Source organism: Podarcis bocagei, assembly GCF_964188305.1.
Source record: "Podarcis bocagei genome assembly, chromosome: 2".
Classification (NCBI taxonomy): domain Eukaryota; kingdom Metazoa; phylum Chordata; class Lepidosauria; order Squamata; family Lacertidae; genus Podarcis; species Podarcis bocagei.
The window spans coordinates 35,450,051-35,475,214 of record NC_138126.1 but is presented as its reverse complement, the minus strand read 5'-3'; the positions used below and the strand labels follow the sequence as shown (position 1 = coordinate 35,475,214).

The 25,164-nt window shown below is 42.3% G+C and overlaps 1 protein-coding gene across 1 annotated transcript in view; it reads left to right on the top strand.

Annotated features, from left to right (window-relative positions):
- The first annotated feature begins 1,081 nt into the window (after nt 1-1,081).
- Nucleotides 1,082-25,164, top strand: part of RYBP (RING1 and YY1 binding protein) — a 53,176-nt gene continuing 29,093 nt past the window's right edge. The window contains exons 1-2 of the mRNA XM_081184372.1: nt 1,082-1,795; nt 3,121-3,246. Of these exons, the coding sequence (XP_081040498.1) occupies nt 1,764-1,795; nt 3,121-3,246 (158 nt within the window). The 5' untranslated portion in view covers nt 1,082-1,763. The remainder of the gene's footprint in view (nt 1,796-3,120; nt 3,247-25,164) is intronic.

The window sequence follows — 25,164 nt, the reverse complement described above, 5'->3', positions numbered from 1 at the left end:
ATTATCTTGTGTTAACAAATCTATAATAATTACTGCAGCCTGGTACCATCTTCAAAATCACTAGTCATGGTTAGAATCCATTCTTCACCTATAGGCCTTAGTCTGAGTAGGCACATGTGATCTCCTTGCTTGGGGCAATCCTATTTTGGGGGCCCAAAATAGCTCCCTGGTCATGACGACAAGGTTGTTTGACTTGTTTGTCCAGAATAGGGCTTGTAATTTTGAACGCCACCACACAAACTTCATTTGCAGCAGCTTGCAGTGGTGTGTAAAAGTGCAGGTTTTGCTCAGGATGATGTCCACAGGTTTTGCAGGCAGAAAGAATACTCCTGTTAAGCAAACTGAAGTTGGGAAGGGTGGAGATTTATAACCCTTTAACCACTTCGGGAGTGCGACAAGATGCTTCAATGGTAATTATTCCACATGTCTGGCGCACAATCCTGGGAGGGTTTATTTAGAAGCGAGTTCCGCGGTATTCATAAGAGTGCTCCCAAAGTGTGTTCAGGATTGCAGCCCAGGTAACCTTGAGTGTGCGGCCTCCTGAGAGTGACACACGGAAGGGCAAATGTTGACACGTTCTTCTTGCACTTGATAAGTGGCTGAAGGGACATAGGCTGCTCCTGTGGGTGGCTAATAGACCCCCCTACACCGGAGCATCGCTACCTCTCTCCCACTTCTTTGTGGGCGACTGTCTGAGGGGAGGAAGCAAGAGGCCTGCAGGCGGACCCAAGTTTCACATCGCACACCCTCCCCATAGCCTGTGTTCTCTTTCCCTCTCCGAAGGGGAGCTGGGCCATTTCCTACTGCAGTGTGGGTGACGTTATTCTCTTTATTGGACCCCCCCCCCGCCGCCACCTCGCTGTTCAGGGGGCGACTTTGTTCCCCCAGAAAAACAACCAGGGGGTGAAACACTGTGCGGTTGACAAGGGCGGAGCAGACACGGGGCCACCCTGACAGGCGGGCGCCACATTTCGCACTCCACGCGAGTGGGCGAGCGGCAACTCGGGCGGCGCGTCACGCTTCTCGCGCGCCCACCGCACCCCACCCCCGCGTGACTAATCCACTTATATGCGTGTGTGTGTACACGCACACGTCTGAAAGGGGGGCCGCGCTCGACGCGAGCAGCTACGACCGAGGCGGGGTCACACGCTGGCCTTGTGGGTGGCCAGGCGCCGCCCAGCGACGGCGACACGCTTCCCTCGCTCGCTGGCTTCTTCCACCGCCAAGCCTTGGGAGGGAGCGGCGTCCCTGCAGCCTTGCCCTCGTCGCCGAGGGAGCCGATCCTCCTCCCGGGACGGAGCGGGGTGTGCGTGCGCTGTGTGCACCGGGGGGCTCAGGGGTGGTGGGTGCTTGGAGGGAGCGTGTGCGTGTTTTGGTTGTGGGGTGTGTGGGGGGGGGGAGAGAAGCTGCACGTTCCCCTTCCCTCGCCCCAGCGGAGCCCAAGGCCGGGCTGCCCGGATTGGCCGCGGAGGGCCGCCAGCTCCGCCCGCTGTAGCCGTGCTCGCCTTGGCTGGGAGGAGGAGGAGCAGCAGCGGCGGCGGCGGCGGGGGGAAGAGGAGCCGAGGAGCCGAGGCTGCGCTCCGTGCGCTGCCTAGTCTGGAGCGGGGGAGCCTGGCAGCGGCAGGAGCGGCGGCGGCGGCGGCGGCTCAGGAGCAGCCCGGATCCTGCTGGTCTTGAGGAGGAGCCAGCCCTGCGAACCCTCCGCTTCTTGCGCGCGAGGCAGAAGAGGGGGCCGCCACCCCCGCCGGCGCCCCAACCGATCCATGACCATGGGCGACAAGAAGAGCCCGACCAGGTAGGAGAAAGCGGGGCCAGCGAGGGGGGGGGGAGTCGGCAGAGGAGCCGAGAGGAGGTGTATGGGGGGGGGGAGAGGCTCCCTTCCCTAAGATGGAGACGAGGGTGGCGGTGGGGACAGGAAGGAGCGCGCCGCGCGGGTGCCAGCCGAAAGCACCCACCACCACCCACCCCGCTTTCTTAGGCTCGGGGGAGGGGGGGTGGGGACGGCTAGGCCCCGGGGTGGCGGAGGAGGTGGTGGTTGTAGTAGTGGTGGAGGGAGGGGGCTTTTTAAGATGGAGGAAGTAGGTAAAGAAGGGGAGAGAGAGAGAGCTTGTTTGCCTTGCCTGCCTCCCAGCCAGGTACAGAAAACTCCTTGTTTTTCCAATTGTGCTGGGAGGCGAAGCTGTAGGGGCAGGAAAGCCAGAGAGAGCTCCTTGTGTGGCTAACTGCTAAAAGGAAGGGGGGGGACGGGAGGTTTGTGTGTGTGTGTGTGTGTTTGTGTGTGTGTTTGCTCTGTTTTGTGCCCAGGGTGGCTCTTAAGATGGAGGGAGTGTGTAGAAGCAAAGAGGAGGAGGAGGAGGAGGGCGAAGTGTTTGTGTTTCTCTCTCTGTTGGTGCCAGGGCTAATCTGGTGTTAGAGCAGCTATGGCGGCTGCTTCTCTCTCTCTCTCTCTCTCTCTCTCTCTCTCTCTCTCTCTCACACACACACACACACACACACACACACAGCTCCTCGTCTCCTCACACTGACTTCTTCCAGACAAAGGGAGATTTAACAAGGTAAAGGAGACAGACAGACAGACGAAGGGGGCGCATGGAGGGACACGCCTACAATCCTTTAAAGTACAATCAAGCGCACACACACACACACGCACACCCCAAGAGGGAGGGTAACAAGCTCGGATACCTTCCACCATCGCCTTTTCCCTGCCCTTCCAGATTCAGTGGGTAGTCGTTGTTGTGTGAAAATTGATTGCCTTGAGATTGAAGGTTGGAGGGGGAAATGCTCCCCTTTCCTCTCTTGCTACGACGGGGGTATGGCATGGTATGGTGTTGGGGGAAGGTTGCGGGGTAAGGCATGAGAAACGTGTGTGGTGAGAAGAGAGAACAAAGTCGGATTTTTGGCTTGATGGGTGCTTTGTACGCTTTCCTCACTGCTCCATCGAAAATTTGATTACTTTTTAGGCAAGGAGCAAAAAAATAAATAAATAAAAGGCAGGCAAAGCAAAGCAGAGCATAGTATGAAACAGCTTTGCTTTATGATCTCGTTTCTAACATGTTTTATTCTTTCTTTTCCTCCTCCTTCTCTCCCCCCTCCCCTTTCTTCCTACACATACTTCTCAAGGCCAAAAAGGCAAGCAAAACCTGCAGCCGACGAAGGTTTTTGGGATTGTAGTGTCTGCACCTTTAGGAACAGTGCTGAAGCCTTTAAATGCAGCATATGTGATGTCAGGAAAGGCACCTCTACAAGGTACATTGTTCATATTCTAATGTGCTACTCGTCCCTTTTCCTCCTGTAACTAACTGTAATGCTTCTGACTTGTTGATTTACCATGGCGGTGGGAACGAGAAATGACTCCCTTTGAAAGAATGTTTAAACCTGTGTTTTGTGTTACAAGTGTTCATGTACACATTAAAAACAAGTGTTTGTAGGTACTGTATCCTGTATAATAATTATTTGATGCTATTTGCTGTATGTCATGTTTGTAGGCAAAAAGAGGCCTCTGGGACTTTCAGATCAGTCAGGTTTGATTGGAAGCTGGTTTTTTTCTATGACATAGCCTTTTGGCTATAGTCTGAGGAGTGCCTTTTTTGTTTTCTGAAGGTTGATAAAGAGGCACAACAGAAGCGCAACTTCAAAGTCCAGCTTTGTTCTAATAATAATGACTTATTTTATGTAAAATAAAGGAACTTTGGAAAACCGGTTTCCTGAAGAATACTATGGGTTATGCATACTTGCAGAGATGTTCAAGTTATGTGTAGGAGTGCTGCCATATGACATCTAACACATGGATTTATGTCACAGAAACATAGCAATAATGCAGATTTATGAGATCCTGAGATAGCTTTTTTGATTAACTTGTATGTATTAGTGATGGATTCCCCCCCCCCCCAAAAAAAATGTTTAAAGTGTTAAGTATGAGTTAGGTAATTCTTTCAAAGTTTTAGGCTGACAAGTTGTCTTAACTGAATTGGGTGTTCTATTTTGTATGCTCTCCTTAGTACTTTTGGAAAGTTAATCAGCTTTGTCATATGTTGCATGCTTTTTATGTTAGAATAATCACAGAATTTTACCATGAATAGACTTTCTAATGTGAAGACTCTGCAGAATGGCAGACAGCAGGTTGTGTTGTTGATTGGGAGCAGTTGGTAATGTATTCGTTAAGTATTTTGAGCATGGCAGAGTGAAAGCTGAAAATGCATGCCTCCAGTGAGAAAAACTTTCTGGATCATTGAGGCTTCTTGTGACATGAGCGAGTTAAGTAGGTGTCAAATGTCCACTCGTGTACATACTGTGCATGTATTTTGAGTATTTCTACACTTTGTACTGTTTTGGAGGACACTGATTTTAAGTCTAATATATATCACGGTCTAGAACATGCGTTTGTGTGTGTGTGTAGACTTCAGTCACGTTCATTTAGGCTTTAGTATTGTCAGTGAATCCACCTGTGGCTCTTGCATACAAACCTGTTGATTTCTTTTGGGGTTGTATTGTTCTATACCTACTTGTAGCATCAGCATATTGTAGATTGTGTTTAATAAGGATGGGCAAGATGTACTTCCTGTGTCAAATTTAATTTAAGGTGTAGTAAAAAGTTTCCCACCAGTTTCATTCTTACAGACTAGAGCAATGTTTTTAAGTTGCATGAAGTAAGCTTTGAACTCTTTCTGATTTGTGTATATGTAACATTTTTGTTGTATATAATGCTTGAGATCTGTAATTGGGAAGGCCTGACTGTTAAGAGTAGACTTTATTGGGGAGCTGTTGTAGTGCTCATGAGGGACTCGGTTTTGTGAGGCAAAATTTATTCCAAGCCTTCATTTTACAGTTTTCAGAACAGTCCTCACAATGGATACAGACGTTGTGCATCCCCTTTGTGTAGCGTAATTTGATTAGTATCCTTATTTGTTAAAAAGCATATTTTTGTCTCTTAAGGAAAAACAACCTGTCCTGTAACATGGGTTATTGGGGAGGGGAAGAGACAATAATCTTAATATGGAAACCTTATCCCATTTAATTACATATTAAATTATTCAATTAATAATGGAAAACGTTCAGCTTAGGCATAGTTGTCAAGTGAGCATTAGAATTAGAAAAATGTTTCGTTACTTTCTCATTATGTGTTCCCTGCAGCAGAAAGCTTATGTTGACCTCTTGTTAGGTTTCTAGCTATATTTCTGCCTCTATGAGTGCGGTTTCACCAAAGTCAGTATGATTGCATTCACTTAAGATATAAATGGGAAACTTGTTGCTCTTCAGTATGTTGGAGTTGGACCATCAAGGCCAGCCAGGGAGACGGAGTTTAAATTCAACAACATATGGAGGGCTACTAGTTCCCCACCCCATATTTAAAGTACGCTTTCAGTATGTCACTATATGCTTTTAAAGTAAGTGCTTATCAATGATATTTCATAATAAATATATAATAAAAATGCATATTTAAGTATTATTTATAAACCAACTCAGTATTGGACATAAATTTGTAAATAACTCAAATGATAGTAACTGAACACTATCTAAACTCTGCAGTGAGTTTTGGTTGTGGCTTGGGAGTTACTGTATATGACGCATGTTGGTGTTTCAGGAAACCACCTGCATTTTTTTCATTGACACTTAATGTACAACAATTCTATGGTTTATGGTTTGCTATTACTCAGAATATTTGTATCTGATGATACGATCAGTGTGCATGCTTGTATTGTAGAAAATCTCAGTTGCGAATATCTACTAGGATTGCTTAAGGACCAGTAAGTCAGTCCTCCTGAGTATCAGCAGCAAGATACCTGTTTTTGAGTGATACTGTTAGGGATAGAGACATGAGCTGGAATGTCCAACAACAGAAAGCATTTATTATTTATCTAAATACTTGAATAGGGAATGTAAGCTCTCTTAAAGATGATTTGCACCACCTTCTATATTCCCTCGCCTTACCTGCTCAGTCCAGGGCATCTAAATATTCTAAGAGTATTGAAGGATTTAAGCACTCATTCTGCATTATGTTCTAAGCTAACCATATGAAATTGTTAGGATAGGATGGTAGCAGTAGTCTTGGTGGTTAGGTTTATTTTTGATCTGGGGTTCAGAATATGTCTTTTGTGCACCAGCTAATAGATTTTGGGTTCAGTTATAAAGGTTAATGTGGATTGTGAGCTGATTAATCTTTGAGATATTGTGTTTTGGGGAAGGAGGTAGGTGGTCATGACCAAAAGTGAAAGTCTCACTTGGTTTTCTCACTCAAGAAATGATTCTGCTGTTTGAGTTATTTTCACATGAAATAGTGAATGATGTGGCAGAGGAATAAAATTTACTTGAAGCTGCACCTGGAAATGGTTTACTGAATGTACCTGATGCACTTTAAATTTCAGAAGCATGGCTTGGCATGTGAAAAGGATCTTGGGATTGTAGTCAAGCACAACCTGAACATGAGTCAGCAATGTGGTGCAGCTGCAATAAAAGCTAATGCAATTTTAGTCTGCATTAATAGACTCAGTTTTCAAGTCATGGGAAGAAATAGTTCCATTTTGTTTATTAATGACACTTATATGCTATCCCATAACATAAAGGTATCTGGGCTGTTTACAATAATTAAGAATAAAAACAAATTATATACAAAACCCCCATAAAATCAAAAGTAACGTTATTTTGCACTAGTCAGATCTCATATGGAGTGCTGCCCAGTTCTGCACACTGTCTAGGCAAACAGGAATGAGTAAAGAGGAGTCAAGATGGTAAGTGGTATGGAAAGTAAGTCCGATGAGGCAAAATCAAAAGGAACTGAAGGGTGATGCAAAGAACTTTTCAAATACCTAATAGTCTGTCTCACAGAACAGGGCAAAACCTTTTTTCCTGCTCTTCCAGAGGGCAGGACTGTATGTTAACAGGCTCAAGTTGCAGGGGGGTAGATTTTGGTTCAACATTGGGAGAAACATTGGGTAAGAGCATTTCGAACAATAGTAGAACCAGTTACAGTGGTGAGGTAGGCTCTGAATAGCTGAGTCAAGGAGCAAATTCTTAAAAAACTAAAATAAGCAACCTTAAAGGTGTGACTTGCGTAAACTCAACAACTCAGTCAGTTTTAACAACAGTTCACATCATTCAAGGAAAAGTAGGCTCTCTATGGAGTTACCCCAATAATTTTATTGTTTTTCATGTATTTTGTTTTGCCTTTTCATATAGCATTTTCTATACCGCTACATACAGTTCAGAAAAGTTATACTGCAGTTCTGTACCACAGATTTGGAAAGAAGCTCCCACTGATTTCAGCGGAACTTATTTCTGAGTAAACTCATACAGGAGTGCTACTTGTGACTAAACTTTTGCTTCTATCTTTTCAGCATTCAGTTCTTGTTTTCTTTAAACTCCTTTATTGACCACATTCCTATTGTTAACGATAACTGCAAATTGTTTTCTGTGATTAGTTTTAATAGCTTCAGCTTGCTTTTTGTGCAGTGTGCATGTTCTTGCTTTTTGTGTGATGTGCGTGTTCTTGCTGTCATATTGTCTTTTTCCTTGCAACCTTATCTTTTGAGCTATCTTGTTTGTAAATTCAGCTCGGTGGTTCTCGGTTGACACCATCAGTGTAAAACTGAATAGGATTCTTGTGTTCATAATTAGTTTCGTATTGCTATAACTATACGTACCGGGAAAAGTGGCACTTTGCAGTTGTTTTTAACTCTGTAGTCCAAACCAGATGCAACATCAGTGGACATGTTAATTTAAATTTAATAATTTAACTAAAGCAGGAGTAAGGTACCTCTAGTCTGCTGGCAAATTGCTGCCTTCTAGGTCTAACTGTTTGTTCCTTAGGATTCTCCCCAGGCAATGCCCCTCATCATTCTGCACTCGCCTGAAGTGCTTTTGCCTAGCCTGCAAAACTGGGCAGAGCAACAGATGTGATTCTTACCTTTTACATTCCAGCCATGCAGAAGCTACAAGTTTCTATACATCCCCCTCCATTTTTCCATCTTTCTTAAAGAGAAGCAAAGAGACAGAATAAAAATTCGAGGGCACATTCCAGTTTGTAACAAATGAGACCTATTTCCCATTTTCCTTCTTCTACATCTTAACCACCTTTTGTCTTTGACCTGGAATGGTTAGGCATTAATTTCCATTGAGTGAATTAAGATTTTTTTGGAAGCTGATTGAATATGCTGAGAGACCTGTCCTTAAAATGGTTGTGACCAACTTCCTTGGTAAGCACAATGTAAGTAAAAGTAAAGTACAGTGCTACTTTAACAATCCTTTCCTTTTTATATAATACTACAGTGGTACCTCGGGTTAAGTACTTAATTCGTTCCGGAGGTCCGTTCTTAACCTGAAACTGTTCTTAACCTGAAGCACCACTTTAGCTAATGGGGCCTTCCGCTGCTGTGCGCGATTTCTGTTCTCATCCTGAAGCAAAGTTCTTAACTGAGGTACTATTTCTGGGTTAGCGGAGTCTAACCTGAAGCGTATGTAACCCGAGGTACCACTGTATAATTGATTGCAGCACAGTTTGCCAATACAGTTGAAAGCACAGAACTCAAGTTATTCCCATGTTCTTGGTGTGTCTTGCATTTTTTATCTCTATAATCAAGACTTCCAGATTATCTTATGTGCACATAAGATAGTTATGTGAACAACTATCTTGGAAATAAAAATTCAAAGGTGGAAAAGCATGAGAGAGTAAAGAATTGGATTTTTAAGCGTGTGGATTTCCCCCCGGAATAATCCTTCTATATTCTTAATAATCAGTAGGCAAGAATGTCCTTTTTGTTTACAGCCTATCTCTGCAAAGCTTGCATGCTCCCCCCCCCAATAGTAAAATTTAAGAGCATTCCTATGTGGGGGGAAAAATACTTTTTAGAATTGGGCCATAACTTGACTTAGGGAAAATAGGCAGAAAACCTTTTGCCTATTTCTAGAATCCTTATGCCTCTTTTATGGGTTTCTTTTTCTAATGAATTTCCCTACACCTTAGATCAGTATTAGAAACTTCCATTGTTCTAGGGGCATTTTGCAACAGAGATTTTAATAAGCGTGAGCAGTTTTTGAGCTCTGGGCGCAGTATTGCGCTTAAGATTTCAGGTTAAAACTGCAAAGTGGAAGGAAAAAGGAGCTTTTTCTGCCTCCCCACTTCCAGCTACTGTCTGAAGACTGGAGAATAGACTTTCTGAAGAATATTATGGGGGTGGGCAGGGGAAGGACTAGACCATGTAAAAAATGAACATAATATTTTAGCTGCCATTCATTCATTTTCAGCTTTGTATTCTATTCTTGTTATTAATCTGTTGTTTGCGCCTGTAACCTAGGTTTATTTTAGCTCCTAGCTTTCATATCCCATTTTCTAACACTGCCTTAGATGGGGCAGTGTTGGAAAGGGGAGGGGGAACTACCTCAAACAACACCTTGGTGTCCAGCGAGGCTGCACTGTCTTGCACAGGAGGTTGGCAGAATGAGTATCCAGAACTACATAGCTCTTTTGGAAGTTATAAAGGGGTGTGTGCTTGACATTTTGCCCCTTCAGATAGCTTTGGAAATAAACCCCAAATGCCTTGGCTGAAAGCTGTCATGGATTAAATAAAGGATTTCAAAGTTGGAAAGTCTTGAGTGCTGTAGGAGTGGTGTTTTCTTTTATGGACATAAAGTACGGGCAGTTCATCCTTTTTGCTGGTAGTCCTTGTTGGTAGGCCCCTAAATGAAAACAAACTCCTGTGCGTATCTTCCTTTCACTGTTCTGACAGTTTCATTGTTCAGTAGGCTAGTCAGAAAGCCATAAAATTCACCTGTGGAGAACTTAGGTCTAAATAGTCTTTCACTTCAATCCTTTTTTAAAAAAGGAAAAAGAAAAATGGAAGCCGGTCATGTGACTTAAAAGATAATAGCTTTTTGTTATGCAATTTGGTTAAAAAACTGCTATATCACTGCATGTGGAGATCCCCTGTGATGTGTGTTTGTCTTTAGATTTAGTGACTGTGTGTCTCTTTCAAAGTGTAATGCTTAAAAACAGTGAAACCCAGTGACCTACTTTATGAGGTTTCATATGGTTCTGTAGGTCAGTGGGTCTCTTTGCAGAATGTAGGTCATTTGGAAAGGTGTGTGTTTCTTCCATAACAAGTAGCTTTTGACCTGCCGTTGAATTTACACAGGTTAGATGTGCAGCTTCAGGGTTCTCTCCCCCTCCCCCCATAGAGATATTTTTGACTCTGGTCCTGACATGTTACTCTGCTGTATGGCAAATAGTTTGGATGTAATTGGATGTATTTTTAAAAGGTGACATGTTCTAGACAAACCAAGAGAACCTTTATGTGTCTATATTTTGCTCAGTAATAAACAGAAAATATATAGGGTCTGTTATACAATATCCTAAGCAAATGCCCAATGTATCTGGGAAGGGGGGGGTCAATGATTTTTGTATCATTAGGTTTCCAAACTTCCTGAACAAATAAACATTGAATCAAATTTGTTATAATCTTCAAAGCAGTTTTCAAGAAAGCATAAAAATGTTAATTCAGTTTAAACAAAACCTGATCGGTAAAACAGCAATAAAAATTAACAATAAAACCTCAGAGCAGTAAAAATATCAATAATCAAGGAATAGATGACCAAATTCTAACGAGATTTAGGAATGCCTGAAAAAAACGTTTTCCTTGGTGCTGAAAAGATGTACAATGGGCCTCACTGAAAGGGATTTTCCAAAAATAGAGCACCACATCGGAAAAAGATTTCTTCCTTCAAGTCTCATGTCTAATATCTGAAGGCAGGGCACCAAAATCTTGGCATATAGGCAGGCTCTTTAGTTTAAGCTTATTTTGCATTGGAAAAATTATCACCTACTAACCTTTCTAGTGGTTTAAAGAAGTTGAAGAAACATGATCTTGTTTCTTTATGATTATTTGGTGTCTTCATCCTTCATGGATCTGGAATTATACAATGGAGGAAGTCAGGTGAAGAAAGACAGGACATGAATGCAAGCACAGTATAGTTTAGTTTAATTATCAAAGAAAAGCTCCTGTTGAACTTTGCTGCAGTTCTAATTTGACTGGAAACCCCCCCCCCTCCCATATATTTGTGTCCTGTGTTTCTGGGCTAAGTTTCATAAGTTCCTGTATAATATTTGATAAGACCTGGAGAAGTCTAGTCAATGGGCCTTAATTTTGCTTACCACACTCATAGGTTTCATGTAAGAGACACCAGGACTTAAACTGGAAAACTTAACCTTGGCAGTGTTTGGTAGCTCCATTGTAGGTTAGGTTTGACTCTAGCAAGAGGGTCTGATGTGGTGACTTTTATAATATCCATATATCACTCTTGCTAGATATAAACTTCAGCAACAGCAGTTTGGAGATCCTTGCCTAAACAGTACAGTAACTTGGCTTCCGGCTGCCACTGTTTCTTGCCTTTTTACACCAATCTCAGTCCATCTTCTGATTGTGTTTTTGGCTTATCTATGCCTGCCTCCTAATTCCTTGTTTCATCCTGCTTTTTGACAGATTCTATATCTATGCTTTCATTCTTTGATTCTTGTTTCACCTCCCAAATGAACCTATGGCTATTGGTTTTGGTTCACCCCAACAGTCTCCTAATCTGTTGTTAACAGACCGTTTGGCATCTGACTCCTAACTGCATGGATCACATATTGTTCCTCTCCTCAGGTGTTCTAGAATAGCTCAGTTCTCAGATTTTTGTTGACAAGCATGTAATAGATTTTAGTGGCATTTAGTGCCATGGATTCAGTCTGAGACAGACTGATGTTACCTTTTAAAGATATATCTGCATTGTCCCCTCCCAAATACAGTGGTACCTCGGGTTACATACGCTTCAAGTTACATACGCTTCAGGTTACAGACTCCGCTAACCCAGAAATAGTGCTTCAGGTTAAGAACTTTGCTTCAGGATAAGAACAGAAATCGTGCTCTGGCGTTGCGACAGCAGCAGGAGGCCCCATTAGCTAAAGTGGTGCTTTAGGTTAAGAACAGTTTCAGGTTAAGTATGGACCTCCGGAACGAATTAAGTACTTAACCCGAGGTACCACTGTACTTTGAGTTGTATTTAGCGTAGCGCTAACCATGTAATTCTGCTTGCCCAACAGAGCTTCCCCTCTTCCCCTTGCAGGTCTTCTGAATCTGTTCCAGGGACTCCTCCAAGTTAACTTGGAACATAGTACAGTATAGATTGAATAGTTTGAGTGATAGCCATTGGTGGTCATACCGAGATTTCAGTGAGTAAATGTGATGAAACATTGGATGTCACCCTTTGTGTTGTCGTTTGAGGGCTACTTGTAATTCTGTAAAGCTCAGGGGTCCAAAAACTTAGACGCATTGTTCTTAGATTGAATGTACAGTTGTACCTTGGCTCCTGAACACCTTGGGAGTCGAATGTTCCGGCTCCCAAACAATCGAAAACTGGAAGTGAGTGTTCCTGTTTTTGAACGTTCTTTTGGAAGCCAAACGTCCGGCGGGGCTTCTGCGGCTTCCGATTGCCTGCAGTCAGTCAGAAGCCACACTTTGGTTTCTGAATGTTTTGGAAGTTGAACGGATTCCGTTCAGCTTCTGAGGTACAACTGTATATGACTTCTATGCATGGCTGCCAAAGGTAAGTTTTCTGTTTATTCACTTATTCTGTTTATTCTGCTCATGTTGTTTGACCAGCTACATTGTGACATTATTAATTTTGAAAGTGCTTGCCTAGCTGAGGACTTTCTCTTCCTAAGATTTCAATAGAAGAGGCAATACATTGATGGACGATGGCCCTGTGATGGAGTCAATCAGCCGGCACAGTCTCTTGTCCCTTGGGCATACTTGTATGGAGTACATCATTAGCTGAAGAAGGGGAGGCTTTCCTCTGTAATGTTAATGCTGTGTATTAGCTCTCTTGTCCCTGTGCTACTATTACAGAGCCATTGCAGCTCCATTGGGGATAGGGAAGGAGAGCAAGTACATAACTTCATCTGGTGTCATGATTATTTTTAGTGTTTTATTTAGCAAAGCTTATAGAAGTTGCTGTTATCTTCCAGACTCCTTAGCAGAACAGAACAAAGTGAAAAACTTAAATTAATATTAATCAGAGATGTTGCTGCGTGGTAGGCAACATTTGCACGTTTCAGCGTGTTTCAGTGGCATTCTGAGCAATATTTTATTTGTCCAAATGTTGCAGGATAAAATAAAAGTGTAAGCCAAGGAAGAGAAATGTTGCCAGCACACTTGTGTGCATTGAATGTTGTCTTGAGAGGCGAGACTGGCAAGCTATTTGCCTGGAAGGACTTGTTATACATTAATTAAGTTGGCAAGGTGCTAGCTAGCTGCAAGACTCAACTGGGCTGTTTTTTAAGAGTAACCACTGCTTTTAATTTTTTATACTCAAAATATATGTTCCAAGACAATGATTTTTTTTTAAAAAAACCTACCTAATTCATTTAAGAGCAAGAGAGTAAACGTCCTGATTATTTAGAATCAGTTGACAGCCTCATAAGTAAATAGGTTAAAAATTATATGATAACCCCTTCATTGCATAAGATGATAGGTTTTTCTATTATCTAACTTGCTGAAATGGCTATAGATTAAGGATTCAAATTGACCTTGTATGAATGTATTAAAGTAGGTTATCTGCCAAAATGGGTTAACTACCATGTACCTACTACCAGAGTTTGAAATTAGCCAATTGCCATATATGTTTTGCTACTGGTGCGGTTCCAATTGCACATACAGGTTTCTGGGTGCTAGGTTGGTGACCACAGTTCAAAAATGTCTGCCTTACTCCATAGTTAATAGCATTTCCATTTCCTCTATATGGGTTTCTTCTTCCTGCATACTGGGACATGTGAATTGTTGTAAGAGCAAGCTACAGTTAACCAATGTAGTTAAGATCATAGAATTGTAGCTTTGAAATTGGAGCTCCTGAAGGTCATTTAGTGCAACCCCTTGAATTCCATTGTGGCAACCTAGAACCAAGGAGCCATTTGGTGCCTAGCATATATACCTGAGTTTCTAACACTGCCCACTACAAAAACCCAAGGAGCCATTTGGTGCCTAGCATATATACCTGAGTTTCTAACACTGCCCACTACAAAATTTCAGTATACCTTCCAGGTGTGTGTAGACAGCAACAGAATAAACCAGTTTGGTGAGTGGTAACAGCAAGGAAGTTTGGTGGATAGAATAAACCAGTTTGGTGAGTGGTAACAGCAAGGAAGTTTGGTGGAAGTTTCCTCACTTAATGAGGAAACAGTTGCTTGAGAACAAATGCTGCTTAGCCCGTAGCTGTTTGGTTGTGGATGAACTTGCCAGACCAGGCTGATGACAGATTTGGCATTTATCCTGAGGAAAAGTTGGTTTCAGATAATACATGCCAAGTTTTTCCTCATTTTTTTTATTTAAAACCTGGGTTTCTAAAAAGCAAAACATTTAAAAATACATTAATCTAAAGCAGCTTTTGTGAATCTGTGACCTTCTGGTCACAGTTGGGACTACAGCACTCATAATCCCTGATGACTGAACATGCTGACTAGAGGTGTAGGGCTGTGGGGAGCTGGAACCCAACATTTGGAGGGCCATGCAGTCTCGCATCCCAGATAAAGAATGATTTTTACTGTTCTGAACTGTTTTTTGAAATGCAACCCAAATACCGAGGCATTTTAAAATGTAGTATTAAGTCACACACCAAATAGTAATCTTTGTGATGGTTTTGCTTGCTGCTCTCTGAAGTGTGAAGGAGCTCACTTTTAAATTTGCCTCACTGATGCATGGCCCACCCACCTGTGTTATCCATTTAAAGCCGTATCATAGCACTTTAAACAGTCATGGCTTCCCACAAAGAATCCTGGGAACCGCAGTGCATGCATGGAGGGTGCTGAGAGTTGTTAGGAGACACACATAGCAACTATTTTCAGGGTTCCCTAGTAAAATGGAATGACCACCAAACCAGCGTTAGAAATTAGCCAGGCTCATTTTGCTACTAGCGCAGGTCCAGTTGCGACCACGTGGAGATCTCTGGGTGCTAGGTTGGCCAACCAACATCTCCATCTGGCTGGCCCCTCCAGCTTTCTTAAGCAGGTAAGGAGAAGAGTTTATTTATTGCATTTCTATCCCACCCTTTTTCCGAAGAGTACATGGAGTTCACCCCCCCTCCTCAGTTAATCCCTACAAGCGACCCTGTGAGATAAGTTAAGAGGCTGTGACTGGCCCAAGGTCACCCAGTGTGCTTCATGATGGAGTGGTGGTTTGAACCGTGATCTCCCAGGCCCTACCTAGTCCGACACTCTAACCACTACACCACACTGGCTTCTTAGAGTACTACTTCTGTGAAGCAGCTGTATAAATTAAATAGGGGGAAAGCAAAATGTCACTTAGAGAAGGATGTGAAATATTTTCCTTGAAGCTTGAATTTGCTTTATTCTGGATTGTTTTATTTGATATTTTAATGTGTTGTAAACAGCTTTGAGATTTCTTCCTTTAAACTATAAAACAGTATAGAAAGGAAATTGATAATAATAATAATACAGTCGTACCTTGGATCTTGAACACCTTGCAGGTCGAACGTTTTGGCTCCTGAACGGCGCAAACCTGGGAGTGAGTGATCTGGTTTGTGAACACTCTTTGGAACCCGAATGTCCAACGGGGCTTCCGCTGGTTCTGACTGGCTGCAGGAGCTTCCCACAGCCAATTGGAAGCTGTGCCTTGGTTTCGGAACGTTTTGGAAGTCGAACAGACTTCTGGAACAGATTCCGTTCAACTTCTGAAGTACCACTATAGTAATCAATTCCACTGCAAAAAAGCGCTTGAATATTTGATTGTAGTGCTCGTAACCTAGGTTTAAGGTGGCATTTGGCGATTAGCTTATACAGTATATCTGAGTTTTTAACACTACCTTAAACCTCCCTGGTTTAATGTACCTCTGTGGCAGGAACATGAGTCTCCTGTTGAAACTGTACCCAGGCAAAATGGAGGGGCTGCAATTGTGTGGTTATTGCAGGTGGGATTTGGGAAGTCATCCTATTCCAGAAGAGGTTGCACTACACTTGCAGAAGCAGGTTCATAGCTTCAGAATACTTCTGGAGTCACTCACTTGAACCCCAAGTGTCTTCAGTGTATGGGAGAGCTTATTCCCAACTCTGGCTAGTTCACCATTGGTGGGGGCTGGGGGAGCCATTTTGGCTCCTTGGGTTAGATTGCCTTTTGAGTACAGTCTGGAGGCTGCAATTAGTTCAAATTGTGGCTAGGGTGCTTATATATACTGCTTATAACCATTAATCTGAAAGAATTGCACAGGTTACCTATTACCTTCCAGCCTCAATTCAAGGTGCTTATAGTGATAGATAAAACCCTTGGGCTCCAAATATCTGAAAGAATGCCTCTTCCTGAACAACTTGCCCATGCATTAAGATCTGCCGAAGGGACCCTTTTTGTGGTTGTCCCACTGTAATGGGGGGTGGTCTGTGAGAGGGTCTTCTCTGCTATGGCACCAAGCCTGACCTCCCTTTAGATGCGTGACATGCTTTATCCTTACTTTCATTTCAGGCAAGCACACTATAGATTGAGACACTTGTATTGTGTCCTGCTACAAAGTTAACTTCATTGACCACAAATATGTGTATTCATATGCTCTTAGTTTTGAATATTGTTAAACAGTTGATTTGAATATTTTGGTATTTACTTCCCTGGGAACTCTGTGGGAAAATGGTTTATAAATATCATTTAAAAAATAAAATAAAAAAATGAGTGACTGATAATCCCATTTTTATATGTAGGAAGTGGGACTTGAGACAGTGACTTGTTCAGAGCTATGCAGTGAGTCCTTTGAAGAGGTGGGGCTTGACTATGTCTCTCTCACTTTATTTTGTGCTACTTTCATAATTAGTGTATAATGCTTTTAATTTTTCTTGAAAATACTAAGGTCCCAAACTAGGGCTAATTAGCTTTTCCTTTTGGGAAAAGATAATTAATGACTCTAGCTGTGATAGCCAGTTCTGCCTCCATTGTTGTTATCAGTATACCTCCCAAAATAAGTTGCTGGGAATCACAAGTGGGGAAAGTGCTGTTGCACTCAGGTTCTGCTTGTGGAATTATTGTTATCTTTATTGTTTTCATTTAAATTTGTATACTGCCATTCATCTGAGGATTGAATTCATCTGAGGATTGAAAATACATAACATAGTAACAAACAGAAACACCCCCCCCCCCAGTTTAAAAGGCTATTGGTTATTTAATTAGCCAAAGGCCTGGGAGAAGAGGAATGTTTTTGCCTGCCGCCTAAAGGTATGTAACAAAGGAGCTAGGTGAGCTTCCATGGGGAGAGCATTTCGTAAGCGGAGAGCCACCACAGAAAAGGCCCATTCTCATGTTGCTGTCTTCTGGGCCTCTTGCAGAGGAGTCTCATGAAGAAGGCTCTCAAATTATCATTGCAGGGTCTGGGACAGTTTGTATGGGAAGAGGAGGTCCTTGAAGTAATTAGCAGCCAGTTCCAGAATTGGCAGTATATATGCAAACTATCTTGCACCGGTGAGCAACCTGGCCGCTGAATTCTTCACCTGCTGAAGTTTCTTGAGAGGCAGCCCCACATATATATAGCGCACAGCAGTTATTTAACCTAGAGGTGGCCAGAGCTTAGGTGACAGATGTAACTTATCCCTTTCCCATAGGTGCTTGTTTGGCCACTGTGAGAACAGGATGCTGGACTAGGTGGGCTTTTGGCCTGACCCTGTAGGGTTCCTCTTGCATTCTTAATATAAAGCAAGGGTGGTGAGCCTCCAGCCTGCAGGTAAATTTTGGTCTGCCAGGAGGTGTAGTCTAGCTTGTAATGAAATTTTCCTAAACCCTTCTCACCTGTCCCATCAGCTGTTGTCAGCACAATGGATAAATGATATTAGCTGATGGGTAGGGTTAATTTTTTTGTTGGCTGTGCCCTGGTACATGCAGCCAAAGTAGCAGAATTTAACTCAACGGTTCAATCCAGCTTTGTCAGTTACCATTATTACCCCCTTCCCCACACCTCAAATTTCACAGGTGGGTGGGATTCCCTGCACACCTATCAGTGTCACAACATTATGATGCCCAAAGGTTGACAGGTGAGTGGTCCTGCCCGTGTATCAGAGTGGGCCTGTGCAGAAGGGGGAGTGTCATGCCAATGCAGTGATGCTTCCTTCATTTCTGCAGCCAGCGGGAGGCTGCTTAGCCGGTGGAGTTGAGTGGAAGGAGACCTCTGCTCAAACACACACCCCCTCCCCAGTATAGGGTTTTTTTTTTATTGCTCCTTTAGCTTTATTATTTTTTCATTTTATAAAATGTATATTCAGTGTCAGTTGGCATTCATGGGGTAGCTAAAAATATATACAAGAAGGTGGTAAGCGTATTGCTTCAAGCAATTATTTAATTATTTATTTTGGCATAAACCGTTAGCACATCTGGATTCATTGTCTGTGGAAACTTCTTAAAAGTATTAGGACAATTGTTCTGTGAGAAACGATGCAGTCAGCTGGTGTTGATTTATATTATAATTGCTACTCAAGTCTAACAGTTGAGTGGTAGAGAAACTTACAGTGACAGATTGTGGCATAGCGTAATTCATTGGTCCCCTTCCCCCAACAAATGCTGGAGAAAATCATGCACAGAATTACTGTTCTTCATGTGGTTGGTTCTCAGAGTTGCAGCCAAGTCACTATTGCAGTTGTGATGCATTCTGTGACCATTATGTCAGGATAGGTGCAGGGTTGTCAGTTCTTGTCAAAAGCCTCTGTTCTCGTTACATGATAGGAAAACATCATGTCATGTCATATAGTGTGATGTGAAACAATCGTGTCACAGCATCACAGCATGACACCTTCTATAGCTAATCTATTATAGTACAATATCGGCTAAAGCTCTTGACATCAATTTCTTCCTTGTAATACTTCAAAAGAGATTTCTAAATATTTTCTCATGAGGTGCAAGCCCCCCCCCCATTCAATACCCGCGAAACCCTCTTTTTTCTTTACTTTAGAGAGTGCAAGAGGGTTTCCTATGTCACACTGCACTTTTTGTGCAGGCTTCCTGGCTCATTCTGCTTTTCTCTCCTCCCACCCATTCAAAGAGGGGAATTTCATATTGAACTAGACTTTTAAACAGGCATATTCTTGCTTCAAAGTTCAGAGCAACAGGACACAGACACTACAAGGTATGCACAAAGGACTAGGGGAAGAGGGGAAGGAAGGTCTTAACAGCAACCACAAAACTGTTACCAGCTAGTAAGCCAAGCCAAATTTTTGTGGACCACTCTTTGCAAATAGTGGTAGAAAGTTAAACGTGTGCTATTCACACAGATACCGTATTTTTCGCCCTATAGGATGCGCTTTTCCCCCTTCAAAAATGAAGGGGAAATGTGTGTGTGTCCTATGGGGTGAATGCAGGCTTTCGCTGAAGCCTGGAGAGCGAGAGGTGTCGGTGCGCACCGACCCCTCTCGCTCTCCAGGCTTCAGGAAGCTATCTGCAAGCCTTGCGCGCCCAGGGGGAGTTCCCGCGGGCTCGCAAGGCTTGCTGGCGGCAGCCTGCAGCCCGAAGCATGGGGCGCCCTCCAGAGGACGCCCCGTGCTTCATGCAGGTGTCCGCAAGCCTTGCGGTCAACAGCCTGTTTACAAGTTTCTCTAGGATTTTGATCTGAACATTTGTTACTGTTAGAAGGCTTGATTAATCAAAATGCTGAAAAGCCAACAAGTACAGTGGTACCTCGGGTTACATACGCTTCAGGTTACAGACTCCACTAACCCAGAAATAGTGCTTCAGGTTAAGAACTTTGCTTCAGGATGAGAACAGGAATTGTTGTTCTTCGGCGCAGCAGCAGGAGGAGGAGGAGGCCCCATTAGCTAAAGTGGTGCTTCAGGTTAAGAACAGTTTCAGGTTAAGTACGGACCTCCGGAACGAATTAAGTACTTAACCCGAGGTACCACTGTACCGGTATTCTATAGAACTGAATAAAATAATTTTGTATCTGGAACTATGAGCTATTGCACCATCACTTAGCTTAATTCCAGAGAGAACCATGCTATTTTTAGCCTGCTTATGTCTGTAGGCTAAAATCCTACCAGCTTTCTCTTCTGGCTTCTAGTAATTTTGAACATGAAGTAAATTACTGTCATACTCCCCCTCCCCCCACCAAAGGTCAATCTCTGTGGTACAATCTAAACAACAACTACTGGATGCCCTTGCAGCTTCTTCTCTGCTGAGCTTGTTTGATTCTACCTTTGGGTGAGATATATAGGCAGTAATGTGCCATGAACAAGCAAGAGGCAAGGCCCAGCTGATGAAGTGTTTCTGCCCCACTGACAAAGAGTCAAGGCAATAAGGAATGGAGTGAGTTCAGTGGGATGCCAGGGCAAACTGCTTTGCCCCTCCCTTTAGTTTATTTTGGACCGTGGAATTTGTTAGGTCACCACTTCAATAAACTACAGAGATGCATGGAGCAAGCTAGAAGGGGTGTGGGCACTATTCAGTGTACTTCCTGGAATGTCACTTGTACATTTATCTACCAGTCAGACAGAAGTTGTGAGTGTGTGTTCATGGCATTGAGCTCCTGGAACAAGGAAGAAGACATTGGGCTCATAGTGGATAGCTTAATGAAGATGTTGACCCAGTGTGTGATAGCTGTAAAAAAGATGAATTTCATGTTAGGGAGCCTTAAGGGTTGGATTGAAAACAACTGCCAATATAATAATGCCATTATGCACATTGAGTGTGATTCCATGTTTGGAATACTGTATACAGTTCTGGTCACCTCCCTGCGAAAAGGGAATTGTAGAGCTGGGGGAAATTCGGAAATGGGAAACCATAAACGATCAAGGGATTTGAGCAACTCCCCTTTGAAGGAAAGGTTACAGCTAGTTTATAAAGCCCCCAAACTTTAATAAATGATGGTCTATTTGGTTTCTGATACCTGAACAGTAGGAATACAGTGAAGATTTAGAGAGCCTTCGATTTAGACATCTGGTTGGCCACTGTGAGTACAGGATGCTGGACTAAAAGGGCCTTTGGCCTGATCCGGCAAGGTTTCTCTTGGGTTCTTATCGCTGCAAGAAGACATTTTATGCGTGGCCTGAATGGAAGAAACAGCTGGTTGATCTGTATTTATTTGTTGTATAGCAAAGTATGGCCTGGATTTTGTTTATCATGAAAACTTCTACTTTACCTTCCTTTCTTTACAAACAATGAAAACATAATGAGTAATGTGGTATTAAAGCAGTCATCCCAATAAGTCCGCGCAGGCTACACCCTTACCTGGGAGTGAGTTTCATTGAACTCAGAGGAACTTAACTTCTTAGTAAACATGGATTGTTCTGCACATAATATTTATGATCACCCCAAAATATTTATTAGTTCATCATTTGTGGTCTGCTATAAAATATACCGTATTCTTTTGTAGAACTTGCTTGCCTGCCTGCTTAAAGGCAATTCTCGGCTCACTTCAGGCAAATGGCTATTTTTCATAATGAGCTCCAAAAAACTTGGTGTTTGTGCAAAACTAACAGTTGTGCAAATCTAACAATGCTTAATCAGCATGTGCGTTTGTATCCATAGTAGGAAATAAAGAGGTGTTAGGATCTAGAAATTCCTCTTTTGTTCATACTTTTTGGCAGAATCAAGTTTTTTAATAGATTACAGTAGAACCTCGACTTACCACCGCCCCTACTCGTGAACAATCTGACTCGCTACCCCAGCAAACCCGGAAGTAAATACAGGGTTTGCCACAATTTTAGCATGCGCAGAAGCGGCTTCTGCCGACGGCACATGCGCAGAATGGCGCTTTTCCCAGCGACCGGGATAGACTCACAAACAGACCTCCGGAACGGATTCCGTATGTGAGGAGAGGTTCCACTGTATTCTATATTCTGTATATGTGTGAAATGGACATAGCATTTCTTTCAGGCTGATGTGTAGAATACCACTTGAATGGAGAAGCCTGTTTAGCATTTTAACTAACAGAAATAAGGTGTGTAGGTTTGATTGATGTCCAAGGAAAGGTGGGGATGGGGAGAGGCTAGGGAACATGGAATAAAGGCAGGTCTTTTCTTCAGCTGGAACTCTCCGGAACAGAGTTCAACAATTTTGGTTGGTTGTGGTTGTTTCCCCTAAAAAAGGTCAATAAGTTCTGGCAAAAGGGAAGCAAAAAATAATTTTAGAATTAGAAGTTTTTCTTGCAATACATACTGTCATTTTTTGGAAGAAAATATTAATACTTAAATATAAATTGTTTTCCTGTGAACTTTTAATACACAGAGTGAAGTTATAGTTAACCTAGATATATTTAGAAAAATTTAAAATTTAGACTGCTTATAAGGACTCATAATGTTTTAGCCTGCTGAAATAAAATGAGATCAAACAGCTTTCATTTATTTACTTAAGTTATGATTTTGCAGGAGACTGGGAAAAATATTTTGTTTCTCATTGTGTTTTGTGCTAAAGCCACTTTTTAAAAATTCTAACTTGCCCCAAAAAAGGTGCACAGCATGGTTTGCCAAGTAACTTTTAAAACTGTGTTTCCTCATACCATCATTGCAATAAAAATGTTTCAGCCTCAGAATTTTAACAGAACATCAGAAGCCAAGGAGAGCACCCTTCTTATAGGCTGTCTTGGATGGAGGGCAAGGAGCAAGGTCTGATGCTGTTGCACTATTGGTGAACCTTTGAGTGAACATGCTTAGGATTATGCTGCACCAGTCTTTAATTTTAATAGCCAGCCAGATCTGCCTTTTATTTTATTGGTCCATTTTTTCCTATTAAAAAGCCAAAAATATTGTAGCCCCAAATGCTGTCCAACCCACACCTCTGATCTGTATGGGCTTGCCCATGTGGGCCATTGTTTCCGTTCCTCCTGGTTTGTTGAACTGTAGCATGGCTAATTTGGCTGTAAGTTAGAGGGGAGGCATGGGTTAGTGGTAGAGCATGTGCGTTGCACGCAGAAGATCCCAAATTCAGTTACTGGGATCTCCTATTCAAATGATCAGGTACTAGGTCAGGCACCCCCAAACTCGGCCCTCCAGATGTTATGGGACTACAACTCCCATGATCCCTAGCTAACAGGACCAGTGGTCAGGGATGATGGGGAGTGTAGTCCCAAAACATCTGGAGGGCCGAGTTTGCCTATGCCTGTACTAGGTGTTAGAAAAGATCTGCTGCTTGTGATTTGGGAAAGCCAGTCAGAGTAGACCATGAGCTGTGCTTACCAGATTATAATTTGTGATTTTCCTGTTTCAGAAAAGTCTACTAAAGTAACCATTGATAGTTTTATCATTTCTGTATTCTCTAGTTAAATGCTGTATCCATTCTTTGTATATAAATAAAAACCTTAAAAAACCCCAGGCAAAACATATAAAAAAAAGTCCTATGAGTGGGAAAATTAGAGTATAAGAGGGACTTCAGTTTTTTTGCATTCTTTTTAACCTGCTTTTTGCAAATAGTAAGAAATCACATTCTTCCTGACTTTTCATCTGTTGCATAACACAGGAGGGAAAATTCATGTTTACTCACATTTAAAAAAACACCAAACAAACTAATTTTAATGGAACTTACAAAAACTGCAAAGTTTGTAAGCCTGGAGCTCTTGCTAAGACGGCAACATTTAGTTACGCTTCCCATCAATGCTCTCCAGATGACATATTTAGGCTGACAATTCCACACGTGTTGTGGGTCAGGCACACTGCCAAGTGCTTAGCACTTAGCCAGCAGGAGAGGAAAAAATAGGAATCCCAATAATCCACACATCAGCCTGTGTTATATTCCTTGGTCAGTGGAGAGGCAGAGCAAGTGAACTGCGGAGAGATTGTGGGTATTAAGTGGGTTGGATAATGAAAGGCTACACTGGCATTGATGTGAGAGTCTTTAAATAGAAAATGTCTATAACTGATGGTGCCAGGATGGTTGGCATGAATTTACAGTTGGCACAGCCTCACAGCAGAACTGCGAGTTCTTAGCGAGAACTCCTCAACTTGGTTTCTAACACTCGTATTGTTAGAATGGAAGAGTTCCTCTGGTATGGTTTTCCATTAGGTTTTTACATATACAGTACAGTACCTTGTTGAGAAAGGTTTTCAAAAAGTGCTAATGTAACAGAAATAAAGCATCTTATGTGCTAAGCTGTTCTGCAGATTAGAGGACAGAAACTGAGAAGTTCCAGATGATATATTCAATTAAGAAGGAAATTCAGTTCATGTTGTGTTAATGACTTTTTGTGTTCACTTGAGCTCCAAAATGCTGGGAGATTTGCAACTGTTAAGTGTCCATGCCCCGAATAGATGTATTATTTAGGCAGTATGTGTAAGATATGGTATCTTATGTTGAAGTTAGTTCAGTCTTCACCGTTACCTCAAGAGATTGATGGATGTCACTGGCAGAAGGGTAAATTGGTCTGTCTGCTGGAATAGACATATGGAGTTTATGCAACTGAAACTACCATTCTGCATGACCAGTGCCCAAATGGCAATCAAACCACCCACACAAAATAGTGGGAAATGGAAGGGACCTTGAAGGTCAAATAGTTCAACCCCCTGATAAAGCACTGAACTTCTGGTTTTATTGTTTTAACTATAATGATTTTAAATTGTTTTATTGACTGTTTTTTTTAAAAAAAAATTAAGGATGCTTTGATGCCTGAATGGAATTGTTGTGTATTTTCTCCTAAATCTGTCACCAGTGGAGTAAGTTTTCATTTTAAAGCTTTGTACCTCCTTGCAAGGTTCCCAGTCCCCAAAAGTCCCTGCTGTTTTTAGAGAGCAGATATGCTAATTAAGTATAGAGAATCAATTCTGGTGGACTGCTGTTCATTTCTCATACCTTGTCATATAATTTGTTCAGAGCTCTCTGAACTCTATTGCCCCTTCCTCAGGCTTTTTCCTTCTCCCAATGAGGGCAACATTTTGATGGGAGTTCAGGTTTACAACAAAAGTTACGGAAAGAGAAATACTACTACTAATATAAAGTATGTGCAGTTGTTCAGCGTTCTAACCCCAGTCCTTACACATGGCTTGCATTTTACTAAGTTTGCATATAGTTACAGTGCAATTCAGTAACCTAAAACTTAAATCCTTCCTGTGGCATAGACATAGTACTTCAAAGTAACTGACGGTACAGGATTTTACCCTGTGTGAAATGTACAGATGGGGTTAAGAGGAATGTTTCACTTGTGGCCCTGCACTAGGCAGGGGGTTGTGGTAGGTGACCTTGAAGGCCC